This window comes from Crotalus tigris, unplaced genomic scaffold, assembly GCF_016545835.1.
Source record: "Crotalus tigris isolate CLP2741 ecotype Arizona unplaced genomic scaffold, ASM1654583v1 scf7180000017611.44802233496:7321179, whole genome shotgun sequence".
Lineage (NCBI taxonomy): Eukaryota > Metazoa > Chordata > Lepidosauria > Squamata > Viperidae > Crotalus > Crotalus tigris.
In genome coordinates, this window is record NW_024096511.1 from 7056279 (window position 1) to 7078884 (window position 22606).

Here is a 22606-nt window from a genome sequence, read left to right on the forward strand (position 1 = left end):
TTCCCTTTCCTTCCCTTCCCTTTGAGTACAAATATACCTGGTTTAAACCCTCCCCCCATGCTCTCAAACATCTACCTGATGTTCAATACTTCTTAAAGGTGAGTATGAATGTACACCAAGTGAGCTGGAATTAAGTATGAGATTACTTGTCTTTGCTAGGTTTTACATGTATCAATCACAGTAAAAGAGCTTGGTGAATTTAATATTTGGACTAATGGCTATGTGGGTGGGAAAACAATGTTGCCCTTTACTTCAAGTAAATAAGTTGTATTATTGCATTAATTCTGAAATGAAATAAGCTGTGCCTGCTGCATTTAGGGCCTTTCCTGAGTAATACCATCAATCCCTATCCCAAAGTCCTGTTTTGAGGGCATGACAGATCTTTCCCATATGTCCTCATTTAAAACATCTCTCTCTCTCTCTCTCTCTCTCTCTCTCTCTCTCTCTCTCTCTCTCTCTCTCTCTCTCTCTCTCTCTCTCTCTCTCTCTCTCTCTCTCTCTAATGGAATGATGCACGTCTGAACAATTTTAACCTACCAGCTCTCCCACTGATACCTTTAAACAGAGTTTTACTGACTCGAAGTTCATTTTATAGCTCAATCCATAGAAGAGGAATAGGCGAATTGATGTTTTCCAGATTAGCAAAGCCTCACAAGGAACTGTGAGAATTCAAGAACACATCTGGAAAGGACTGGATGCAGCCCCTGCTACAAAGAGATAGGCTAGAGATACTCCCGCGTAAAATGGGCTCCTACTGATACATTTCAACTGAGTCACAATTTTATTGGTTGCTCATTAGCAGTACCATAAAATTGTCACAAAATGTTGGAGAGCCAACAGACCTTGCTTATGTATGAATCATTAAAAAAAAAACATCAGTTTTAGAGAATTTTAGTAAATTACCCTCATTTTCTTAGTGGGAGTAACATTACATTTAGACATACCTCAGAGGAAACTCTTCAAAGTCTATTGATATTTTTAAATAATTTCTGTTACGTACTTGTTCTTTCCACCTTTTTGTCTACACAGCCTTACATCTAACTTTTATATGTTCTGCCTTCTGGGATCTACTTTTTCTATCTTCAGAAAGAGAAAAATGGTGCTAGATAACTGAGTTTAGAAAACTTGAACCCCAGTGTTATGTTTTAAGACAATCATTTTTGACATTCTCCTTATCCATAACTCTCCAGCTGCTTGCAGCATGGCAACATCTGGTAGCGATGACACACACATATATACAAGCAACATTATTTTCTCACTATTTAGGTTGTAAAAATACTACATTAACTTGGGGAAAAAATAAAATATTGCTTTTATGTTACAATATTTCAGAGTGGAACATAATTCTAAATTTTATAATAAAGATTTATTAATGATACACTCTCCAAAAATTCTTGCCATTTGTAATTTATTCAAAGGGGTATTTGGCTCCTGCACATATGTTTTTTCAGAATTGCACAAGTTTATGTTCGTCTTCATCAACAGACTTAAAATGGGTTTTCTTTAATAGAAGTGCAGATGGAGGATCTAGCAATGTTTCTCAAATTGAATTCCCATTGCTATCATGTCACATTTTTCAGTGATACCACCCACTGTTTTCTAAAAGTACATTGTCAACAACAATCTGCCTGAATTATAGTTTGAGACAATTTCTTCATTAACCTCTCTCCATTTTTATTTCTAGCAATTGCCTTGGTGTTTCTAATTGCATTTCTTTTGCTTCTTTTCTTCACAGTGCCTGTAAAGTGAAATGCCAATTTTGTAATTACTGATATGCTGAAGTACTTATTTCTATCCCTCCTTATTCTTGTACTGCTTCCAAATCCTTAAGTGTCCACTTCCTAAACTCTTGAGGATTCATAAATAACTGCATAATTTTAATTATTTAACCAGAGTTCACAGGAAGCATACACATCATAACCATTAGCACCGAAAGGAGACACTTGAGTGCTCAGTTACTCATAGTTAAATTATTGTTAATAAATTTTGAGCACTTCTCAGAGAATGAACGAAGTGTGGCTTTCCACACAATATGCACTTCATTTATACCCACAAAAAAACAATGAGACTGTACTGAGATACACTGGAAGGAAAAGATAAATTGAGAAAAAATTACCTTACACATAGTGATTTAGTTTTATAGATAAAAAAAAAAAACCCATCAGGTATCTTTTGCATTCTTTCTACTATGCCCTTAAGTCCTAGTAGATGTTTTCTCCCCTAGTGACTTGTAGAATCTTACAATATCAGATATGAAGAAATGGAAATTTGGCCTTGGTAAATATTACTCTGTCATGAGAAAGAGGAAAGTATGACAAAAATTTGTAATAAAGCCTGCTTTCATTTTGTTTTGCTGAAGATGAGGCTGGACTTTCATTTTTGAAACCCACCTGGGCCTGTTTTTTTTTTTTTAACTTGTCTACTTTGAAGGGTTAATACCATCCACATCATTATTGTGCTGATATAACAATAGCAAGGTTTATATATTCTGGGCTGTGGTTGGATGATTCTACAAAATATTCTAAATCATTAATGAAGCATTGTAGGAAGGGAGCTGTATGACTCTAGAGTGACAATATATCAAAAGGAATCTAATAGCACTTTTTCTGACTAACACTTTCTTAAAAGCTATACATTTTTGAGAGATGGAACTCACTTCATCAGGTGCCCACTAAGACTTAATATAGGATTTAAGTGACTTGATGTAGGACTTAAATTAGGATGAGATGGGGCTAATCTAATTAACAATTGTCATATGTCAAAAACCCATTGTGTTATAATTGTCTGAGATTGCTTGAAACCATTTGAAGTATGGCAATGGTGTGCTGCTAAATGTTTAAGAACTAGCTCTGCTGTGCCACACCTTTATCCAAGCTTGAGAAAGTGAAGTATTGTTGTCCAGGATGGGCTAGTAAGTTATTAAAAGTGTGTTTGAGTGGTTTGAGCTATGATTTGTGGATGAGAACCAATGATAGATTCTCTCTCAGGATTGATGTGGCTCTGTTGATTTGTCTGATGCTCTCACCACATGGATAATTCAGACTCCTGAATGCCTAGTTTAATTCCTGGTTTAGCTTACTAGTGAGAAAACGGTCTTAGCCAGTGGTGGGATTCAAATATGTGAACAACTAGTTCTCTGTGTGGATGCCACTTCTGGAAGTCCATTCTGGGCCTGGACAACAAAAAATTAGCTACCAGTTCTGCCGAAGTGGTGCGAACCGGCTGAATCTCACCACTGACAGAGTCTCATTGTATTCTAGAACTAATGTTTTTGGTTTATCTTAAAAATTGCTCCTCACAGGCTGTTGGCAGTGCCTAAACCAAAAGTAAATATTTTTTCCACGGACAAATGTCATGAGCAAGTTTTACAAAGATAAAAGTAGGAGTATTAAGATGAATTCCAACAAGTGAATTATTTCCCCTTTAGAATAAAAATATATGTCTATAAATTAGGACAGGAACTTTATGTCTTTTCTCATAGTCTTTCACTATAACAAGGAGGAGGCTCAAATTTGAACAGTGGAGTTGGGTGTTATTCTCCAGGATGGGTTAGACCAGGGCTTTTCAACCAGTGGTATGGGTACCACCTGTGGTACATTGGCACCTGGCAGGTGGTATGCGACCATCCTAGAAAAGAAGGGAATGAGCTGAACCGGTGGCAGCACTGCACAAGCCTGAGTAAGAGATGGCTGGAGCTGCAGGCTCCAGCTGGAGCTCGGTGCTGATCTTGGCGCTTCTGCTGAGCCCAGAAGAAGCACCGTTCATGTTACAGCATCTCCAGGGTCTTGTGATTTACATTCAGATGCATGGCAACTGATTCATATTTATGATGGTCATAGTGTCCCAGGGTCATGTGAAGTGACCAAAATCTGCTGCAATCATCCAATAGACAGGGGAATAAAAACCAAACACCCCCCCCCCTGCCCCACCTCTGCTGCCAATCCTCACCAGAAATGCTCACAACAATGGAAACCTCGGACAGGAAAAAGAGCGCGGCCAGGTGGGCAGGCAGGTGTCTTGCTCAGCTGTGGCTTGGGCACTTTTTTCAGTGCCATTGTAACTTCAAACAGTCACTAAGCGAACTGTTGTAAGTCGAGGACTACCTGTACTTTATCACTTTTTTCCTTTTTTTTGTCATCAAGTTTTTGACATCTTGCTAGGTGACTGGTGGTACTCGGATATTGCCATATCCTAAAAGTGGTACAATGGGTGAAAAGGTTGAAAAGCCCTGGGTTAGACAACAAACGCTTGAATCTTTATTAGTCTACAAATGAACCAGCCCTACTCCTTTACCATGCATGTTTTAAAAGTAAGTTTTATATGTTTCTCAAAACTGTTGCAGCTTTGTCACTTGAGGAAGGTTTTTTTTTTAGGTTTAAGACATACAAATTATTGATAAGCTCCTGTCCTCTTTATATGCTTTTCATTGACAAACAAAGGACAAAATGATATAATGATATTTGTGTGTCCTTCCGTCTCTGTACATAAAGAAGACATAGATAACTGCTGTTATTTGTAAGAACAAAGTTTCATTTTTTTAAAAAAAAAAATTCCAGTCTGTTTGTCCATCAAACCTAGAAGAAAAATGTCTGGTTTCAGTTGTTTGATTCAATCTGAGAATTCTCTGAATTAAAATATAGATCTGATTCCAATATTTCTTAGCTTCCTTACATTATGATGCTAAGGTATCTTCAGTTTGCTTGCATGTCCAACATACTTTTGACACACCCTTATAGATCTTTGACAATTTATCACATGTTTAAATATTAATGATACATCATCTTAAAAAGGTTTTCTTTCAAATTATAATTCAATGTAAATTCAGCCCTTTATTCCTCATATTTTCCCATTGATGAAGCATTATGTTGTATCTATTTTTTGCCCATTTAATCATACAATCTCTGACATATTCATCTTCCATATTCAATTTCAATAGTAATTTATACATCTTAGCAATAACATGCTTGCTACTACTAGATAAATCCAATTCAAAGTCAGTTTTCTCATTCATAAAAACAGAATTCATCTTGTCAAGTTTAAATCTTCCTGTCAACTGAGGATAGGTAAACCATTGATAAATATAACTATCACTTTCCAGTTCTTCTCTATTTTTAATTTAGGCTCTCCTTCAGAGAAAATAAATCAACGTAGGTCAGCCAAGCTAGTGTAGCTATCATTTCTCTTCTAAAAAAGGCTTCTTGGGGTGATAACATTAAAGGAATTTTAGGACTCAAACTTACTTTATACCTCTTACAAATCCTCATTATGGCACATTCCAGAAATGATTTAAAAAATCTAAATCAACCTTCGCTATGTCATATCATGCCATACCGTAGCCATGCCACCCAAACCTAAAACCATGCCCTTCCATCTCCTACAAAACTATGCTTACAGATAGCATGGCTCAAGTAATTATGGGCAATACGTAGATGTTTTACTATATGTCTGATTAAGGAAGGAGATATGAAGTCTTAGACTTAAACTTTCTAACCAATACCCCTACAAATAAAAATCCTCATTTTATGAATACACAGAACAGGATGACCATTAGATTTACATTTGTACAAACCATGCCAGCTCCTGAGCTTTTTAAAGACAAGTATTTTACTGTCAACTGTCAATTCACATAAGTGTTAAGAATGCTATCAGGAACTTCCAACCTGTCGTAGATCTTCTGTTTTTAGACGAATTCCAATTACAATTTAATGGGTTAAAATGAAATTTTCAGTGTAAATAATATAATTTAACTCTTCTTATCCCTGTTGCAAATCAATTTATACAAAAGCTAATGGAAAAGGGCAAGCAGATGGAAGTAATTGCAAGTTCTCTTTTCCTGAATCTTAGCTTAACTTTTTCTTGGATTACAAACACATTTCTGTATTTTGGGACTCGGATTGAATTCAGAATAAACTTCAAGCGATTGCATGCTCTGTGTAGATAACATACAGCTGCCAAGCTTGTTAAGCAAATTCTTCATATCTAGAACAGCCACTAAAGAAATAGCTGATGAATATTACTCATGTTTCCATAAAGATTATGTACACTATTTCTCAGTAGAGTTTGTGTTATTTTGACTCTTCAATTTATCTATGTTAATATGATGAATTTTGTGGTTGCTAAAAAGAAATTGATTCATAAACCAGAATTTCCTGGAATCTGATGTAAGACACATTTTGCAGAAATTCACTTTTAAATCCAGTTTTCAATGCTACATTTCACTTTAGGACATGCAACCCAGAAAGATGATGCCCAAGAGAATTATTTTTCATTAGCAAGAGTTAACAATACTCTAAACAACAAGGCCTCTTTTTCAGAAACTTAATCCACATTTTTATATACTAAGCAATGTGAAAGCATTATAAAATTCCATAATCAAGTAGATGCAATATTATCTTTAGATTTATTGAATGTAAACCAGCATTCAGAAAAGTGTTCTCTGATTTGGGACTAAAATATTGGAGCAGGTAGCTTTGCACAGGGGAAATAATGTTTATAGGATGAAGTTGTAAGAATAATGTTTGTAAAAACAATTGTGGAGGCTGGTTATTATTTGAAAGAAAATAGAAAAATAATCTTCATTCTTGAAGTAAAATGATGATAAAAAAGCTAAGTTATATCAGTCTGTGCATCCTCCAAATTGGATGTATATATAAAGAAAGCCCATACTACTGAAGAACTGGGAGAAATAAAAATGTGGAGTGTTTCTGTTCATCGGTTTTGTAGAAAGCCAATGCACACAATGCTAAATCTTCCAACAGAAAGAAAAGTCATATAATGTGCTGCTAAATATTGACTATTCTAAACTCAACATGTCTAAGTGACATTAAGATAGGAAAAATCCATAGGATCATTTCTGTTTTGTTCTAATTTTCTAGATATGTACCAAAAGTAAGAGAACCTCCTACTGGCAAACAAAAAAAGAAAAGTGATTGCAAAAAACCTGAATATTTCAAGATTGCAAGGTGGGTTTGAAATTCATCCCTCAAAATGGATTATGTAAACTTGATTTTTAAAACGTATCACTGATAAATTCATTATATTCGAAATTGAACACTCAGAAAACAGCTGAACTCCAAACGCTGAAATGTGCAAGATTCTTCTTGTCACTTAAGACAGATGGGATTTTTAAGGGCACAGGCATGCTGTGAATCATCACAGTGGCCATAAGGGTCAAAACTATCAGCAGAAAAACCCTCAGCTCTTCCTTGAAGCAAAATAGAAAGGGAATTTTATATCATGCCAGGCTGTCTGTCATTTTGGCCTCCTGGCATTTCATGTACATGAGATCAAGCTGCTGTTCTTTACACTGAGCGCAATTGATTTTGAGTGCAGAAGTGGGCCTGAAAGCATACACAAATAGCTGTTAAGCCTTATGTTTCTCAGCTGGAATCCAGTGTTACTTTCAAGAGTAAAGTGTTTCCCAGAGAGAACAGGGGATGCTTGGCTCAGTATTATCCAAAAGTGGATGGTGCTAATTTCTGCCTCTTTTGAGCAAAAATATCTGAGCCTTGATCTCAACAGACTACCTTGTCACTGCAGACTACCTTGAACTTACGTTTCCATATTGCCTTTGCTGAGGCCTGGCTGATAAAATGGTCCAAATCTCAGAAAATGCAGAATAAAAAACTGCACTTCTGGCCAAGAGTAACTAAGCACAAACATATCAGGCAGAGAGGGCTGAATTGTGGGCTTTCCCTGTTTGCAGTCTTACTTCCTCAAAAATCTAAATAACATATTTTGTTCAAATAATACACTTCTGTTTGAAGGTTACAAAGCAAGTCAATAATGGCAGAGGAATGAGGTGCACTATTGTTGGAGCGATGCAATTGTGTCTCACAGTTTTGTTTGATGAAGCTTTGCTGTCTAGAAATAACTAATAATGTATCGAAAATCCAAATGCCAATATTGGGAAATGGGAAGTGTTGACCCCATCATATGAAGTTTTATTTATTTATTTATTTGCATGGTTATTTTTGCAAAAGCTAAAAATGTCTTTACATTCCTAATTTTACCTAATGTGTACGTTTTTTTCAAATAACATTGCCTGTTATATGAATTTTGTTTCTCAGTTTTGGCTGAAACGTGCACTACCTAATTTAGAGATGTGCACAACCTGAAGGATAATTATATTTTGTTCTTTATAAGAGTTTGGAAATGCAGATGAGATCAGGTTGATTAAGCACGTAGCTCCAACCAAATTCTCCAGCATTTCTAACTTCCTTTTCCCTTTCCTCATTATGATATAAATCACTAGAGCACAGAATTTGGAAAAGGAAGGTATCAAAAGCTGCTAAATGTCTAAGACCGCAACCAGTCTTAGTAATCCAGGAAATGACATTTTCTCAATAATTTATCTACTGCTCCTGAACTGTCTATACCCAACTATGATTCCTATTATTTATAGACTCACCTGTACCACGTGACACATCAACTCCAAATATCAATCTTATTTTAAATTAGCAGACTGTGTGCCAGGCTTCGTCATGTACATGGAGCTTCTGAATTTGAGTTGCAAAAATGTGAACAATCACTAGATCACAATATTGAATTCAGTAGTTTAAATATGGTACCTCTAATGTTGTAGCTTTTGATTTTACTTCTATTCAGCCACTCAGAATAATACAAATTTAAAGAAAATAGCTTTGTGCGCTGTGTGAAAACAACCTTAACTGTTAACTATACTTTTTATTTATTATTTTATCAGCATCTCATTAATACAGTCTCTGAAATAACCCATTTTCTGAGTTTCCTCAATAAATAAGCCATGATCCAGTTAGCTAACTCTCTTTCTCTTTATCTATCTATATAGAATTTATATAACAGCCTATCTGACACAGTGATCCTAGATAGCTCCTAACCACTAATAAAAACAAAATTATAAAAACAGGTCACACCCTTCCCACCAGGTACCAGATCACTCATAATGTGGACTCCTTGACTCAGCCCCATCCTAGCCCAATGCTTTGGAAAGAAAGCCAGATCTTTACAGCCTTCTGGAAGACTAAAAGGTTAGGGCAGGGATCTTCAAACTTGGCCCTTTTATGACTTGTGGACTTCAACTCCCAGAATTCCTCAGCCAGACACACTGGCTGAGGAATTCTGGGAGTTGAAATCCACAAGTCATAAAAAGGCCAAGTTTGAAGACCCCTGGGTTAGGGGGTCCCTGAATCTTAATGTTGGTAGCTATTGCAAAATGACAGAGTGGCCATACAGAAGACAATACTCCAAAGTCCAATAAGTGACAATGTTTAAAGGAAGAAATCTGGAACATGCTCATCCTATCTAGCCTAGATACCTTTGAGGAGAGGTGATACTATATGTAACTTGGCCTTATGCCATGTAGAGATTTAAAGGTGATAAGCAGCACATTGAATTGTATCTGGAAAGCAATTTAATGAGTGTGGTAGGTAAATTCAACACACTAAGCCACAACTCCCTGCCTCACAAAAGCAAAAAGTCATGAACTTAGTATATTATCCAAATACGTTTGCTAGGTCATTATTTAATCTGTTTTTTAAGCACATTATTGAACATAGCCAGTATGTGAATAAGCATGTACATCTTCTTTTAACTCTTCAAACTCACAAGACAAACATACGTAAATGTCTCAAAGTCATTAAGCAGTGAATACTGGCATAATGCCAATTAGCATTTTAAGAAAATATATAAAATAGCTATAGCAACCAGATCTGAGTTGCAAAAATCTGGATGACCAGTAGGTGAGAGCAGATACTGAAAACTGATACTATCTTGTTTTGACTTTCTCAAAATGAAAAGAAACATGAGAATCAGAGTGGAATTCCATCTGCATGGAATGTGAAAGGATTATATTTCTAAATTTGAAATAGCAAGCGGTAGAAATCAACCAGGCCCAATCTGCAATTCACTGCAAGGTAGGATGTTGCCAAATATATATTTTGTGAATGTTTTTTCCCCTTCCCCCAAAACACCTTTTTCAGGGATAGATGCATCTACCCTAAAATTAGTGAAAGCAGCTTATCCTAGGCAGCTGTTCCTTGATTGCTCTCTGCTTAGATGTTCTGTTGCATTGCTCTCAGTGCCAAACCTCACATAAGGAGCTTCTCGGTCTTCCTGGATTACTGCCACACCCTGCAGGGCGGCGGCTATTAAGTGTTGAACAGCCTGCCTCCTAGAGTCTGAGATGCTCCATCACTGTCTTAAGGTATGACTTGGCTTGTTATTTTGCTTAATTTCAAGGTTCTTGTGAATGACCTCTTAATTTGTTTGGGGGACTATTTTAACACAAGTACTCCTCAATTTAAAATAATTCATTTAACAACCATTTGAAGTTATGACTGCACTGAAAAAAGTGACTTACAACCAGTCCTCCCACTTAAAGATACTGTGGAATCCTTGATGTTTTCTGATCTTAGTTGTTCGCTTGCAAACATTTCATTGCCCAATTAGATAACATTATCAGTGCTAATGTGTGTGGGGTTGGCTCACTGTTTATGTACAGTAGCTTGCCTTGCCAATGATGGTGAGGTGTAGTTTTTTCCCATGGTAATTCTTTGATTAGCAATAGCAGTAGTACTTACTTTTATATATCAACTCAGAGTGCTTTACTGGACTCTCTGGGTCAGTGATGGCAAACCTTTTAGAGACCGAGTGCCCAAACTGCAACCCAAAACCCACTTATGCATCATTGGGTGCTGGGTGGGTGTGGCCATTAGGTGGGTGTGGCCTATTGGCTGGGTGTCCAATTGGATGGATGTGGCCCATTGGGTGGGCGTGGCTGTGGTGATAACAGCAGACTGGGTGGGACTAAAAAGTTCAATCAATTCCAACTTTGCAAAATCTTTTTTTTCCCCCACAAGAAGTTGAAATTGACTGATTGATTGAACCTTTTTTTTTTTTTTTGCACATAGTGGCGGAGGCCTAAAGCAAAAAGGTTTTATAAAACCCAGCTGAAGGCCTAGGACTGGGGCGACGGCGCGCGTGCCCACAGAGAGGGCTCTGAGTGCCAACCGTGCCATAGGTTCGCCACCATTGGTCTGGGTAGTTTACAGCATCAGCATATTTCCTCTAACAGTCTGGGTCTTCATTTTACTGATCTCAGAAGGCTGAGTTAACCTTGAGTTCATCAGGATTGAACTTCAGACTGTGGGCAAAGTTAGCCTTCAATACTGCATTCTAACCACTGAGCCACCAGGCTCCTTGCTATGATTAGGATATTGTTTTCAGTTTGATTGTTTGCCTATTAATAGTTTCTTAATCAGGGTATTGTTTTCTGATTGATTGATTGATTGATTAATTGATTTAATTAATCCTGCCTGATGAACAGGATGTATTCTGGTCTTTTTGTTTTCTTCTTAATTTTTTATTGTCTTTTTTGAATAATGTAAATGTTTTTTATCTCTATGTGTCTTTTGATGGCTAAAGTATCTGAGTGCCAAGCTTCCAGGAAGCCCCTACTGGTTTTGGATTTAGCTTTGTCTAGGATGCTCACAGTTTCCCAGGGAAAGTATGGTTTAGTCTGTCCATGTGTTGTGAGAAGAAAGAGCTTTTTTTTGTATCTTCTGACTGCTAATTGGTATTAATGGATGAGATCTGCTAGTCTGCTAGTCTTCAGCCTGACGGTCATATATGGTGGTTATTACAGTCCTTATACTGTATGTTGTAGATGACTCCAGTTTTTTCTTCTTGGGCTCCAAGGGCTTTTGGTTTACTTAAGATATTTTGGAAGGCTTTAGTTGGTTGATGCTATAGTGATGCCAGGTGGTTGTAATATTTGCTGGTTATTTCTAAGATATTCCTGTAATTTTCCTTTTCATAGGTTGGGTTAGTTATGCTGTAATGGGTTGAGTGGTCAGGCACTTTAGATAAAGTTGCATCAGTATCTGTTTTGTTGAATGATATTATATAGGCAGTCTGTTTCTTTTTATGGTGTTCTGGATCGTTGCACTGTGTTTGTATTCATCTGAATAATGTTCTTACATAGCTCCTCCGGTGAGAGGTTGAGCTATTACTTTGGCAATAGAGCATTTGGTTAGTGTGTCATAGTGGTCTTAGGTAGGTCACTAAAAACTCTGGCTCTGTCAGATTCAAATTCCTTCCATTCCCTGAGAAAAACTGAAAAAAAAAAATGGTTTTAGCTCTGAAGCTGATGTACTTATTTTCTCCCCATGATGCTCAAGAAGTTGGAGTTTCTGTGCCATTGAATCTCGCTGCTATCAGAATATTTTTATTACTTGCTTACAATATTTTTAATACCAAAATGCAACATGCGGGTTTATACACAGGACATCAAAAGAATTAATGGAATTTAGAGTTTTCCACATGAAACTGTTTCGGCTTTAAAGGCAAGATCTAAATATGAGATGAGGAATCCTAGTGGTACAAGATATAATTAAATATTACAGAAACCAATTTCCTCTTTATCTTCAGCCCTCTAGATAAGGCAAACAGCTCAGAAGGAAGCCTGTAGTTCTCAAAGTAAAATCACAGTTCGGAACCCAATCAAATGAAAAGGGTTGTCAGAAATGTCCACAAGGACGGTATAATGTAGAAAAAAAATCCTGTCTTCATCATCTAAAGTGAAGAAATATATGTCCTGGCATCACCCATATGGTTTATGTCATCACAAGCACCGTTTCTGTGTGTCAGTGGTGATTCTGTTCCAATAATACAGTTAGTCCTCAACCTACAACAGTTCATTTAGGGACCCTTCAAAGTTACAACAGCACTGAAAAATGTGACGTATGACCGTTTTTCACAGTGACAACCTTTCCAGCATCCCCAAGATCATGTAATCAAAATTCAGATGCTTGGCAACTGGTTCATACTTATCATCATTGCCGTGTCCCAAGGTCATGTGATCATCTTTTGTGACCTTCTGACAAGCAAAGTCAACGAGGAAGCCAGATTCACTTAACTATCGAATTACTAACTTATCAACTATAGTGATTCATTTAACAACTGTGGCAAGAAAGGTCGTAAAATGGGGCAAAATTCACTTAATATGTTTTCACTTAACAACTGAAATTTTGGGCTTAATTGTGGTCGTAAGCCGACTACCGGTGTATGCCAGATATTTTCAAGGATATGGCTACGTGGATATAGATGGGTGATTTGCAATTATTTTCACAGGGGAAACAATGTTTTGTTTTTGAAGATATAATCCCACAATTAGTTTTTTTTATTGGGGGGGGGGGCAGATGCTACCTTCAGATCATTGTTGATTCTTGTCAACTGTCTGGATTGCCTACTGTTTTCTTAGCAATTATTTTCACAATGGTTTGCTCTTGCCTGCTTCCTAGAGCTGAGAGAGAAAGAGCCTGGGCAATTAAGGTAAATATACATGTCCCAGGACAATGTTGCAGGTTCCAATCTGAGATGGCCATCAGGACCAAAAGTTTATTATTCCAAGCTTTTGGGCTCCTGCCGGAGCTCATCCTTAGGGAATTTCTCTCTCTTCATAATATGAGCGCGGAGCTAGTCTATGCATTGTGTTTATATGGTTCCTGGTGGTGGGTAGCTTTTAGCTTTTAACTAGGGTGTTGATGGCTGGCTGTTAAGTTGTTAATTGTTGTTTCCAGAGAGAGATTGGCCGGAGGTCACCAAGCTGGGTTTGTACTTAAGGCAGGGCTAGGACTCACAGTTTCCTGGTTTCTAGCCTAATTCCTTAAGCACTACATTAAACTGGCAGCACAACCTTGAGGAACATATATTGGTGCAATGTAGCAAATCCATTTATTTTGATTACTAAAGCTCTCCATATGTGCTATTTTAGCAACATATTTACAGAACTATTTTTGTCAAACCCCCCATCTCACATCTGGGGCTAAATAATTTGCAATGGGTTATATTTCACAATGAGAAGGAACAGGTGGCTCTGAATTCATTTCCTTCTTATTCCAGACCTCCAGAAACATTCTTTGGGGTTTGGGGTAATGATACCACAGCGGTAGGTGGGAAAACCACCATCTGTAGGAACAGTGGGTTAAGATGTTGCCAAGTACAGATGGCCGCTAGATGAAAACAAAGAGATAACATAAACCCTTGCTCTTTGCTGCCATTTAGTGGTTTCTCATATTTCTACAGTCCAGATCTAATATTTCTATTTAAGTTGTTACAGAAAACTAAAAAATTGATGCAATGATGGTCCTAATATAGTAAAGCAACCCTTAGGTTTATTTGCTTTATGATATGCCTCTGCTTCATGGTGGCTACTGGTTACCTAACAATCTTTTTCAAACTATAATTAGGTAATTAAATAACCTCTTTGAATTTATGGGAAATATTTATTGCACAGGAAAAGTCATGTACTCTTCCTGCCTGTACCACTTGCAATCAGCTCCTCTTCATTCAGGAATGAGTAACAATATCCTTATGAACTGGGGGTGTGGAAAATATTTTAAAGTCAAATTATTTCAAATTCCATGCTTGAGCATGAAACTACACAGTTATTGTGAGTCTGAACACCCCATCTGTCTCAAAGAACTTATCTATTTCAAATTGGCATGGATAGCAAAGTTCTTGAAAATATCACATTCTGTTTTGGAAAAAAGTAGATAGGAATAGCACACACACATAAATATATAGACACAGATTTTATGGGGAATATAGTATGCAAAGGCCTTTTTTACATTTCATAAACTTTGGCAGTTTCTCCCTTAAATGATTTATGAATTGAATGCCATGTTGTTGAAAAACAAGGACAGTCATTATGTTTTGTCATATTAGATAATAGGAGAATTGACTTCCTTTTTCCAAATCTGGCTCTAGATTTGGGTACTGAGTTGAATCAAACTATTCTGGAGTTTTCCAATAAAACCATTTGGGGGGCTATAAATTGATGCCAAAATTAGATAATGTGATCTCTGTTCACCCCTTCTACCAATGTTTAGCTTTGTTGTTTGGAAATGTTTAAGAAATGTGATTCTTGCTTATAGCTCTATGAAAAAACAAATCCACACCACTCAGACTAATCTAATTGAACATAATGTAGTTTTACATCAGATTTCACACCTTTCTGAAACCATCTTTTCGTATGTCAAAACTTTCCCCATTAAAATCTACATGGTAATGAAAGCTCATTTGAGCAGCTTTTTATCTTATCTATTGATAGAGTGGCATGAGCAAAGTTATGAATGCAATTAGCACACTTTAATTACTGGCTTGGTAGGTAATGCATTGATAACTGTCCTGCTTGCTGTTTTATGGAAGATCTGCCTCGTTGTTCATTTGTTTATAATTATTATGCTTCAGCAAAGAAGAATGAATGTCCCCCTTGAAAATAACTTTTTATTCGATTCTAGGTAGCAAAATATAGGGGGGCTTCCAATCCTGTCAGTACACCAGGTATGATCAATAGGCCACTTTATTGGGAAGCTTTTTGCTAAAGGGTTACTTTCAAAAAGAAATAGCTCAATTTTCCTATGTATTTGATTTTTATATTGTGTTGTTTTGACAATATTTCATTATTCATTAAATACAGCAATTAGAAACCTCCTTTCCAATATTTAACATATCCATATCTTTCTGATTACTTCTGTGTTTCTGTTTAAAACCAGCTGGATTAAACGTTCAAATAAAATAGCTAGTGAATGAATATGAAATTAGAATGTTCAAACAATCACGGAGTGCCTTGATTCCAGTAAATAGAGGAGAGCTCAAATATAAATACTTAGGGAAGCAAGAGACTGATACTCTGATAAGAATGGGGGAAGAAATGAGGGGGTGCGCGTGAGTGCAGGAGAGGCATTATGAAGCTCCAGGAGGTTGAGTAAGAGGTGCAGCGTGTGGCAGATGTGTAAGGGTGCATTGCAGGTGGTGTATGCTTGCAAAGGAGCAGTATGGGACAGGGAGGGTGCATGAGGATATGCAAATGGCTGGCATGATGCGAGTGCAGACAGGCTGGCGAAGGATGCAATGGTGGGGGAGACTTACCTCAGTGACTTGTGACCTTTCCTGACGGTTTCTCCATTAACTTTCTGGGAAAGACAGCAGGTGATCATGTGTGATTGCAGGGCACTGCAACCGATTGTGTGAATCAATTGCCAAGCACCAGATTGTGATCACATGACCATGTGGGTTCCAGGAGAGCTGCAATTCCAAGGACCACTTGTAAACACCATTTGTTCAGCACTGTGATAATTTTGAACAGTTGCTGAACAAATGGTGATAGGTTGAAGACTATCTGTATAGGCAACAGAATATCAGAACAGCTTTGTATGAATTTATTTGTGTATTGCTCATATGTCACAGTCTGCTCATGACAGAGTTTGCAAGTAAAGGGGACAACCAAATTCAGTTTATTAGCAATCAAGGAGAGGGAAATTTGTATCTATCAGAAGATTTAGATTATATTTTGCATATACCTTTTTCATTGACAAACTTGCTAGAGATGATGAAAACTAAAGTTCAAAACTTCTAAAGCAGAGGTCCGCAACCTTTTGGGTATTAGGGACCAGTTCCATGGAGAGAGTTTTTTCCACAGACTGGAGGGGGCGTGGTTTTGTGTGCTGCCTGCATCCTGAGGATGGAGCTTTGCTTGTTTGTGCGGACCAGTTGCTGGCATGCCATGGCCCGCTACTGGTCCACGGACTGGGGGGTGAGGACCCCTGCTCTAAAAGACAACAGGTTTTTGTAATTTGGTAGTACTGATAGTAGACATTGTAGCTGTTCTCATCCCTCCATTAAATTCAGCAGGCATTAGACGAAACATAGCCATGACATCCAATAGATCTAAAGGTGTTTTTTTTTGGAAGAAAAATGTTCTTATATCTTCTTGAAATCTAGAGTATATATTTTGCCATTAAACTGGATTACAGTAAAATTCAGTTGTACAAATAGATTAAAAGAGTTTATGAAAACATACATTAAAATATTACAAGAGGATGTAAAAAAGAATAAGCTATCACATAAACAAAACAATAACAAAATAAAAGCAAGGAAAACGTTTTAAATATCACAGCCTCATCATTAAAATGCCTAGGAAAATACGAATGTCTTTGTCTCGTGCCAAAAAGATAAAGAAATGGTACCACAGAACATAGTATGATAGAGTTGGAAAGGATCTCAGAGGTCTTCTAGTCCAACCCCCTGCACAAGCAGGAGACCCTACACTATTCCAGACAAATGGCTGTCCAGTCTCTTCTTGAAAGCCTCCAGTGATGGAGTACCCACAACTTCTGAAGGCAAGTTATTCATTGGTTAATTTCTCTCACCATTAGGAAATTTCTCCTTAGTTCTAGGTTGCTTTTCTGCTTAGTTAGTTTCCAACCATTGTTTCTTGTCTTCCTTGTTCATGCTTTGGAAAATAGTTTGAACCCCTCATCTTTGTAGGAACCCCTCAAATATTATTACAGTGCTATCATGTCACCCTTAGTCCTTCCTTTCATTAGATTAGACATACCCAATTCCTGTAACCTTTCTTCATATGTTTTAGGCCTCAGCCTGCTAATCATTTTTGTTACCATGGGGGAGGCAATTCAATTCGGGGGCTACAACGGAAAAAGCTTTCTCCCAAATAGTGAGGAAAATGTGAGAAATAGAGTAATACTATCTTAATCACTCTTGATATAAGCTGATTTGGAGAATAGCTTTGGATGGCTTTCAAGATTCTGTTACCTTAGCATTATTCATTGATTTCAGAAGTCAAAGTGATTTTAAGTCCTAAGTTTGCCAGTCTTAAAGGGTTTGACAACATGGAAAGAGTCATTACTTCAAAACTGTGGTCCCATGCTATGAAGGGGTTAAGTTTTAAATGGAAAGGAATTGGGACTATTGATGATTCAAAGAAGTTGGTTATGTTTAGGTCACTCAGTTCTAGTCAGGATTCTTACTGCAATGTTTTAATTGGTGTTTTGAATCATACTCAGGGTCAAAAAATATATTGCAGCAATCTAAAAATTAGAGAGATTATTTCTGTTTAAGTATGGCTGCAGCTGGCATACTAGACTAACTGATGAAAGCTGCTTCTTGTTACTGATGCAGTGCATGCAGTAATTTCAGAAATGGATCCAGAAGCACATCTACATTACAGACTTAATCCTTTAGAATATATCTTGTCTACACTGAGCTAGTCTTCACAACCAGGCACTGATTTAGTAATTATGCTTCCTCATCTTCTTACCAAATGATATAGCCCATGGGGGCCAAGGGTGAACAAGCATGTGGTAAATCAACCAAACATAATCAGGTTTTGACATTGAAATTCATTTAAAGAAGCAATTAGACAGTCTTGGACACTTCTACTGCTGGAACTGTAGAATAAAACTATAGATAAGTTTGATCAACTTTCCCTCAAAGTGTCTAGCCATGAAATGATGCAACAATCTACTGGAGGTCCTAAGTGACTTCTAGCTGGGTCAGATCCAAAAAAAGAACCAAGCCATTTTGAGAAGCTTGACTAAAGCTACTGAGAGGCTTGCTTTTTCAACTCCTCATGACCATAAACTAGTGATAATGGGTTTCTACTAGTGATATTATTTGAGATGAGGTTATCCTCCTGCTGTCAATGATCCTACCATACTCCTGGTAAGAAGGACGCTGAGGCAAACAAACTCAGAAAGCAGCAGCTTTACTTTGCATTCTAATAATCATCTATCTTTCTTCATTGTCTTCTTCAGGCAAGAGGCTCTGCCATGGGAGAAGGAATTCAGGAATTATTGCATCAACCAACCTGGTCACCTCTGTATTCCACATGCAGCTAAGTCTTTAACAGGAGGGCAAAATCCCCCAGGATCTTCTAGAATCCATTGGAATCATTCAGCCTCTGGAAGCAGGTCATTCTAGTAGATCCCTTTTCCTAATTATTTCTACAGACAGTAATAATTGCTGGAAAACTAAATCTCAGCAGGACATGGTTTGATTGTAACAAGGGAAGAAATATCAAATCTCTCTCTCTCCCTGCCTATTCTCTCCCTGCCTAATATAGGAAAACTAAATCACAGTGGGACCTGCCACACTGAAAAATTCTTATCTTGCATTCCCACTCTATAATGTTCTGTCCTCCCTATCACTTCACAAAAACAGAGTGAGCATATATAAATACAGGGCTTTGAGAATACATGGATTTTTCAGTCTATCTAGGCTGTGCTCAAATTGCTGTTTCAAACAGATCTCACAATACTGTTTCAAACATATCCTATTGTGAACACTAGAGAATTCACAGACGGATCTAGACATTATAAAGCATCATGTAATTTTTTGAAGATTCCCAAACTTCCCTTAGTTTTCTAAGCTTTAACACTGCAGGCATTTTTTAATAAATTAAAAACAAAACAGGCACAAAGTAAACAAATTATCTTTTCATCAAGAGTTAAACTGGTACTGGTGCACCTTGGGACTCTGCATTAACCAGTAACCCTAGATATTAATATCTGCATACAGAGATTTGAAAGTGCATTAGAAGAGATTCATTCTTGGTATGATCCAGCAGATTTCTTCTTAGAAACTGATGGGCAAGAACTAAAAAAAGAAGCAGTGGGTGAGGTGGAGTATTTCAGTGATTTTAAATGTCAGCAGGGGAATTCAACAGGGGGAAATTTACCTAAGTTAATTTTCTTCTTCAGTCACTGTGGCTGATTTCACGGTGTCCTTCCCAACCCAAATAAGGCCCGGAAAGAATGTGCTAAGAGTATGCTAAGAATACATTTCAGCTTGGTTGGATAAGATTACCGTCAAGTCTGTATTTCATGTTTTCTGCCATAGACCTCAAAGAACTGTAATCATATTAAAAGAAGTGGCTAGGGCTTTGACAGCTCCTTCCAGTTCCTTTGTGCTGCCTTTGCTTTTACCCGCTTGGCTTTCTAGTCTGGAGCTGGGTGCTTAAAACTGAATAAAATAGATCAAGTCCCGGAGTGGTGCCTAGGATGCCAAATAAGCTGAGCTACAGATCTGCTGAGTGCCATGGCTATTTTTATTAGAAGCTGATACTTTAGTGTAGCTGTGAATACTGCCTTGGGAGAGGGTTAGTTTCTAGCGAAGGTGGGAAAGGCAAAGCAGGGCTTTGTAGAGAAAGTAGCTCAAAAGAAGAACCCAAAGAAAGTTAGAACTGCAGAGGACGTCCCACCTTTTAATACACCATCTCCTACGAGAGTCAACATTGGCCCTGTCAGATCCTCTGAGCTGCTAATGCAACTTGACCTTTTCTCACAGTGCATTTCTTACCATCAGCATTATGACTGAGATTACAGCAGAAGGTACTGTAACCATCTTGATGTTCTAATTGTCTGAAAAAGATTTCTACTCCGTGTTTTTAATAGATTCAGCCACTCGGGCATGTTCTATACATTTTTGGGGAAATCGTGGCTTTGCTGAAGGGCATGCTTGAAGGAAAAAAGCTGCTCCTCTTTAACAGCTGGAATTTGTACCAGCTAATAAAACCTGATCATCAGTCACCTCTAAAAATAGCCTTGGTCATATAGAGTTGGGAAGGCAGGCTTAGACAGAGAGGCTGCAGAAATAAAAAGCACAAAAAAATAATAATAAAGCTGGGATGGTAGATTTAAACGCTCATCCTAGTCACTATATTGTTCCTTGGCATTTTTGCACTTTTCCCCTTTTTGAATCCATCTTAACATTTGCTTTCAAGTCTTTCAGGCTTTTTTTTTTTTAGATGTTTTATCCTGCTTTTATTATTTTTTTAAATAACTCAAGGCAACCTAATACTACTTGTTCTTCCTGTTGTTTCCACAACAACAACCCTTGAAGTGAGCTAAGGGCTAAGGGAGAGTGACTGGCCCAAAGTCATCTGGGCAGTATTCATGCCTAAGGCAGAGTAATTCATGCTTAATTTTATTTATTTTTTATTTATTTTTTATGTATCAAATTTAGAAAATGGTCATTTCCCTCACAGAGGGACTCTGGGCTGAGTACAAGTAAACTATTAAAACATAAAAACTGCATATATCATTTAGATAAAAAACAAAGATAGGTAAAATTCAGAATTAAAAGGTGGGGGAGAAGGTCTTTAGGCACTAAGCAGCCCCACAATTGCGTGCTTCTCTGTGACCCCCAAGCAAGATGCAGAGATATTTCCAAAAGGCCAGAAAAGTGCCCCTCCCCCTTTCCTCTGGGGGAAGAATGTTCCAAAAAATGGAGGTAATGGCAGAGAAGGCTATCTTCCTGAGTACCACCAGTTGGAATTTTTTTAACTGACAGGGTCTGAAACATATCATCCCTGCCTGACTGGGTGGGACAAGCTGACGTAATGGGGTGAAGATGTTTCTGTAGGTAACCTGGTCCCATGCCATGTTTCATGCATTTTAGTTCTGCTGATTTTTGCAGTATTCTACTTCACAAATTATATGAGCTCAAAACTGGCATTCCACCAAAGGTATGCCCAAAACAGGAATCCTGGTAGAAATAATGCAATTTCAAATGCTGTTTGCCATGGTGTCACTTTATATTTTAGGTTGATGTATACCTATATTTAAAAACACTATATATATTAAATGTGAGCTGCCCTTTACTAAACAAATATTGATATAGTGCGTTTGTTTTCAAATCGCGCCTTGAAAATGTGCAAATATTTCTCTTCCCAAAAAGAAGTCCAGATTCCAATCTCCCCCACTGTGTTTAATTAGGGAAGTGCAGCATGGGTTATTACAGAGGGAGTAAAATGCAGGATTTGAACCCTGAGAAGCAAATCACTTTTGTACATGATGCAAATGTAAAGGCTACACAGTGTGCTTTATATCAAATTAAATCTTTGAAATACATTCAGTGCTTTATAAGACTACATGTTATTAATCCTGAAAGTCTTCAGTAATTATATAGTTTTGGAAGTTGTATATGAGGGTTGCTTGAATGAAGGCTAGAGAGAATGAGATCTGAACCTATAAATAAAGAAATGGTTATCTGGAAAATATCAATACTTCATGAATAATTTTAATATGTTCAGACTATTAATATATACAAACATTTTATTCAGTACAATGATGAAGGTTTTTTTTTTAAATGCAGGCTTTTAAATATATTGTTAAATTTTACACTGGAATTGCATAGCAATTTTTTTCCATTGTGGATCTTTGCATTCTACTTTCCCAAGCTTATAACCATCTTTTTTATAACAAAAGCTCTTAGATCTATTCTTTACCCCTTTTATTCAACAGACCAAGACTGTGTCCCAAATCACTGCAGTTGTTAATGAAATATGAAAGCAAAATAAGTTTGATATAATAGAATTTGCATTGAGTATTATTGGAGACCAAATCTGTTGCTTTCTATTTCTGGGATGCTTAATATTCATGTTCAGTGGTATGTTTGTGAAGAGCAGGCATAAAGCCAGTATAGCTGTCTACTTTGATCAGAGTTTGGGTAGATGTAATGAAGTGTTTGAGGAAGAACATGCTAAAGCTGGGCAAGACCAGGTTCATACAAAGGACCAAACCTCTTTAAAAGGTAATGATCTACTTGCTGGTTCATAAGGTTGAATCCAGTGACCAACACAAAACAAAACATGAACAGGTTAAAAGATGTAATATTAAATGGATGCCAAATTTTGGGCCAATATTGGCATTGGAAAAAAATGTGGACTATAATATTTCATTTACTCTGCTCAACAATTTAAGAGAATATATTTATAAAAGTATATATTGATGTTATTTGACACCTATAAAACAAAAAAAATGTA

The 22606-nt window shown here is 37.2% G+C and overlaps 1 protein-coding gene across 1 annotated transcript in view; it reads left to right on the top strand.

Annotated features, from left to right (window-relative positions):
- Nucleotides 1-22205: 22205 nt before the first annotated feature.
- Nucleotides 22206-22606, top strand: part of TRDN (triadin) — a gene marked incomplete at its 3' end in the record, with an annotated part of 49141 nt that continues 48740 nt past the window's right edge. The window contains exon 1 of the mRNA XM_039322716.1: nt 22206-22374. Coding sequence (XP_039178650.1) covers nt 22221-22374 — 154 coding nt within the window. The remainder of the gene's footprint in view (nt 22375-22606) is intronic.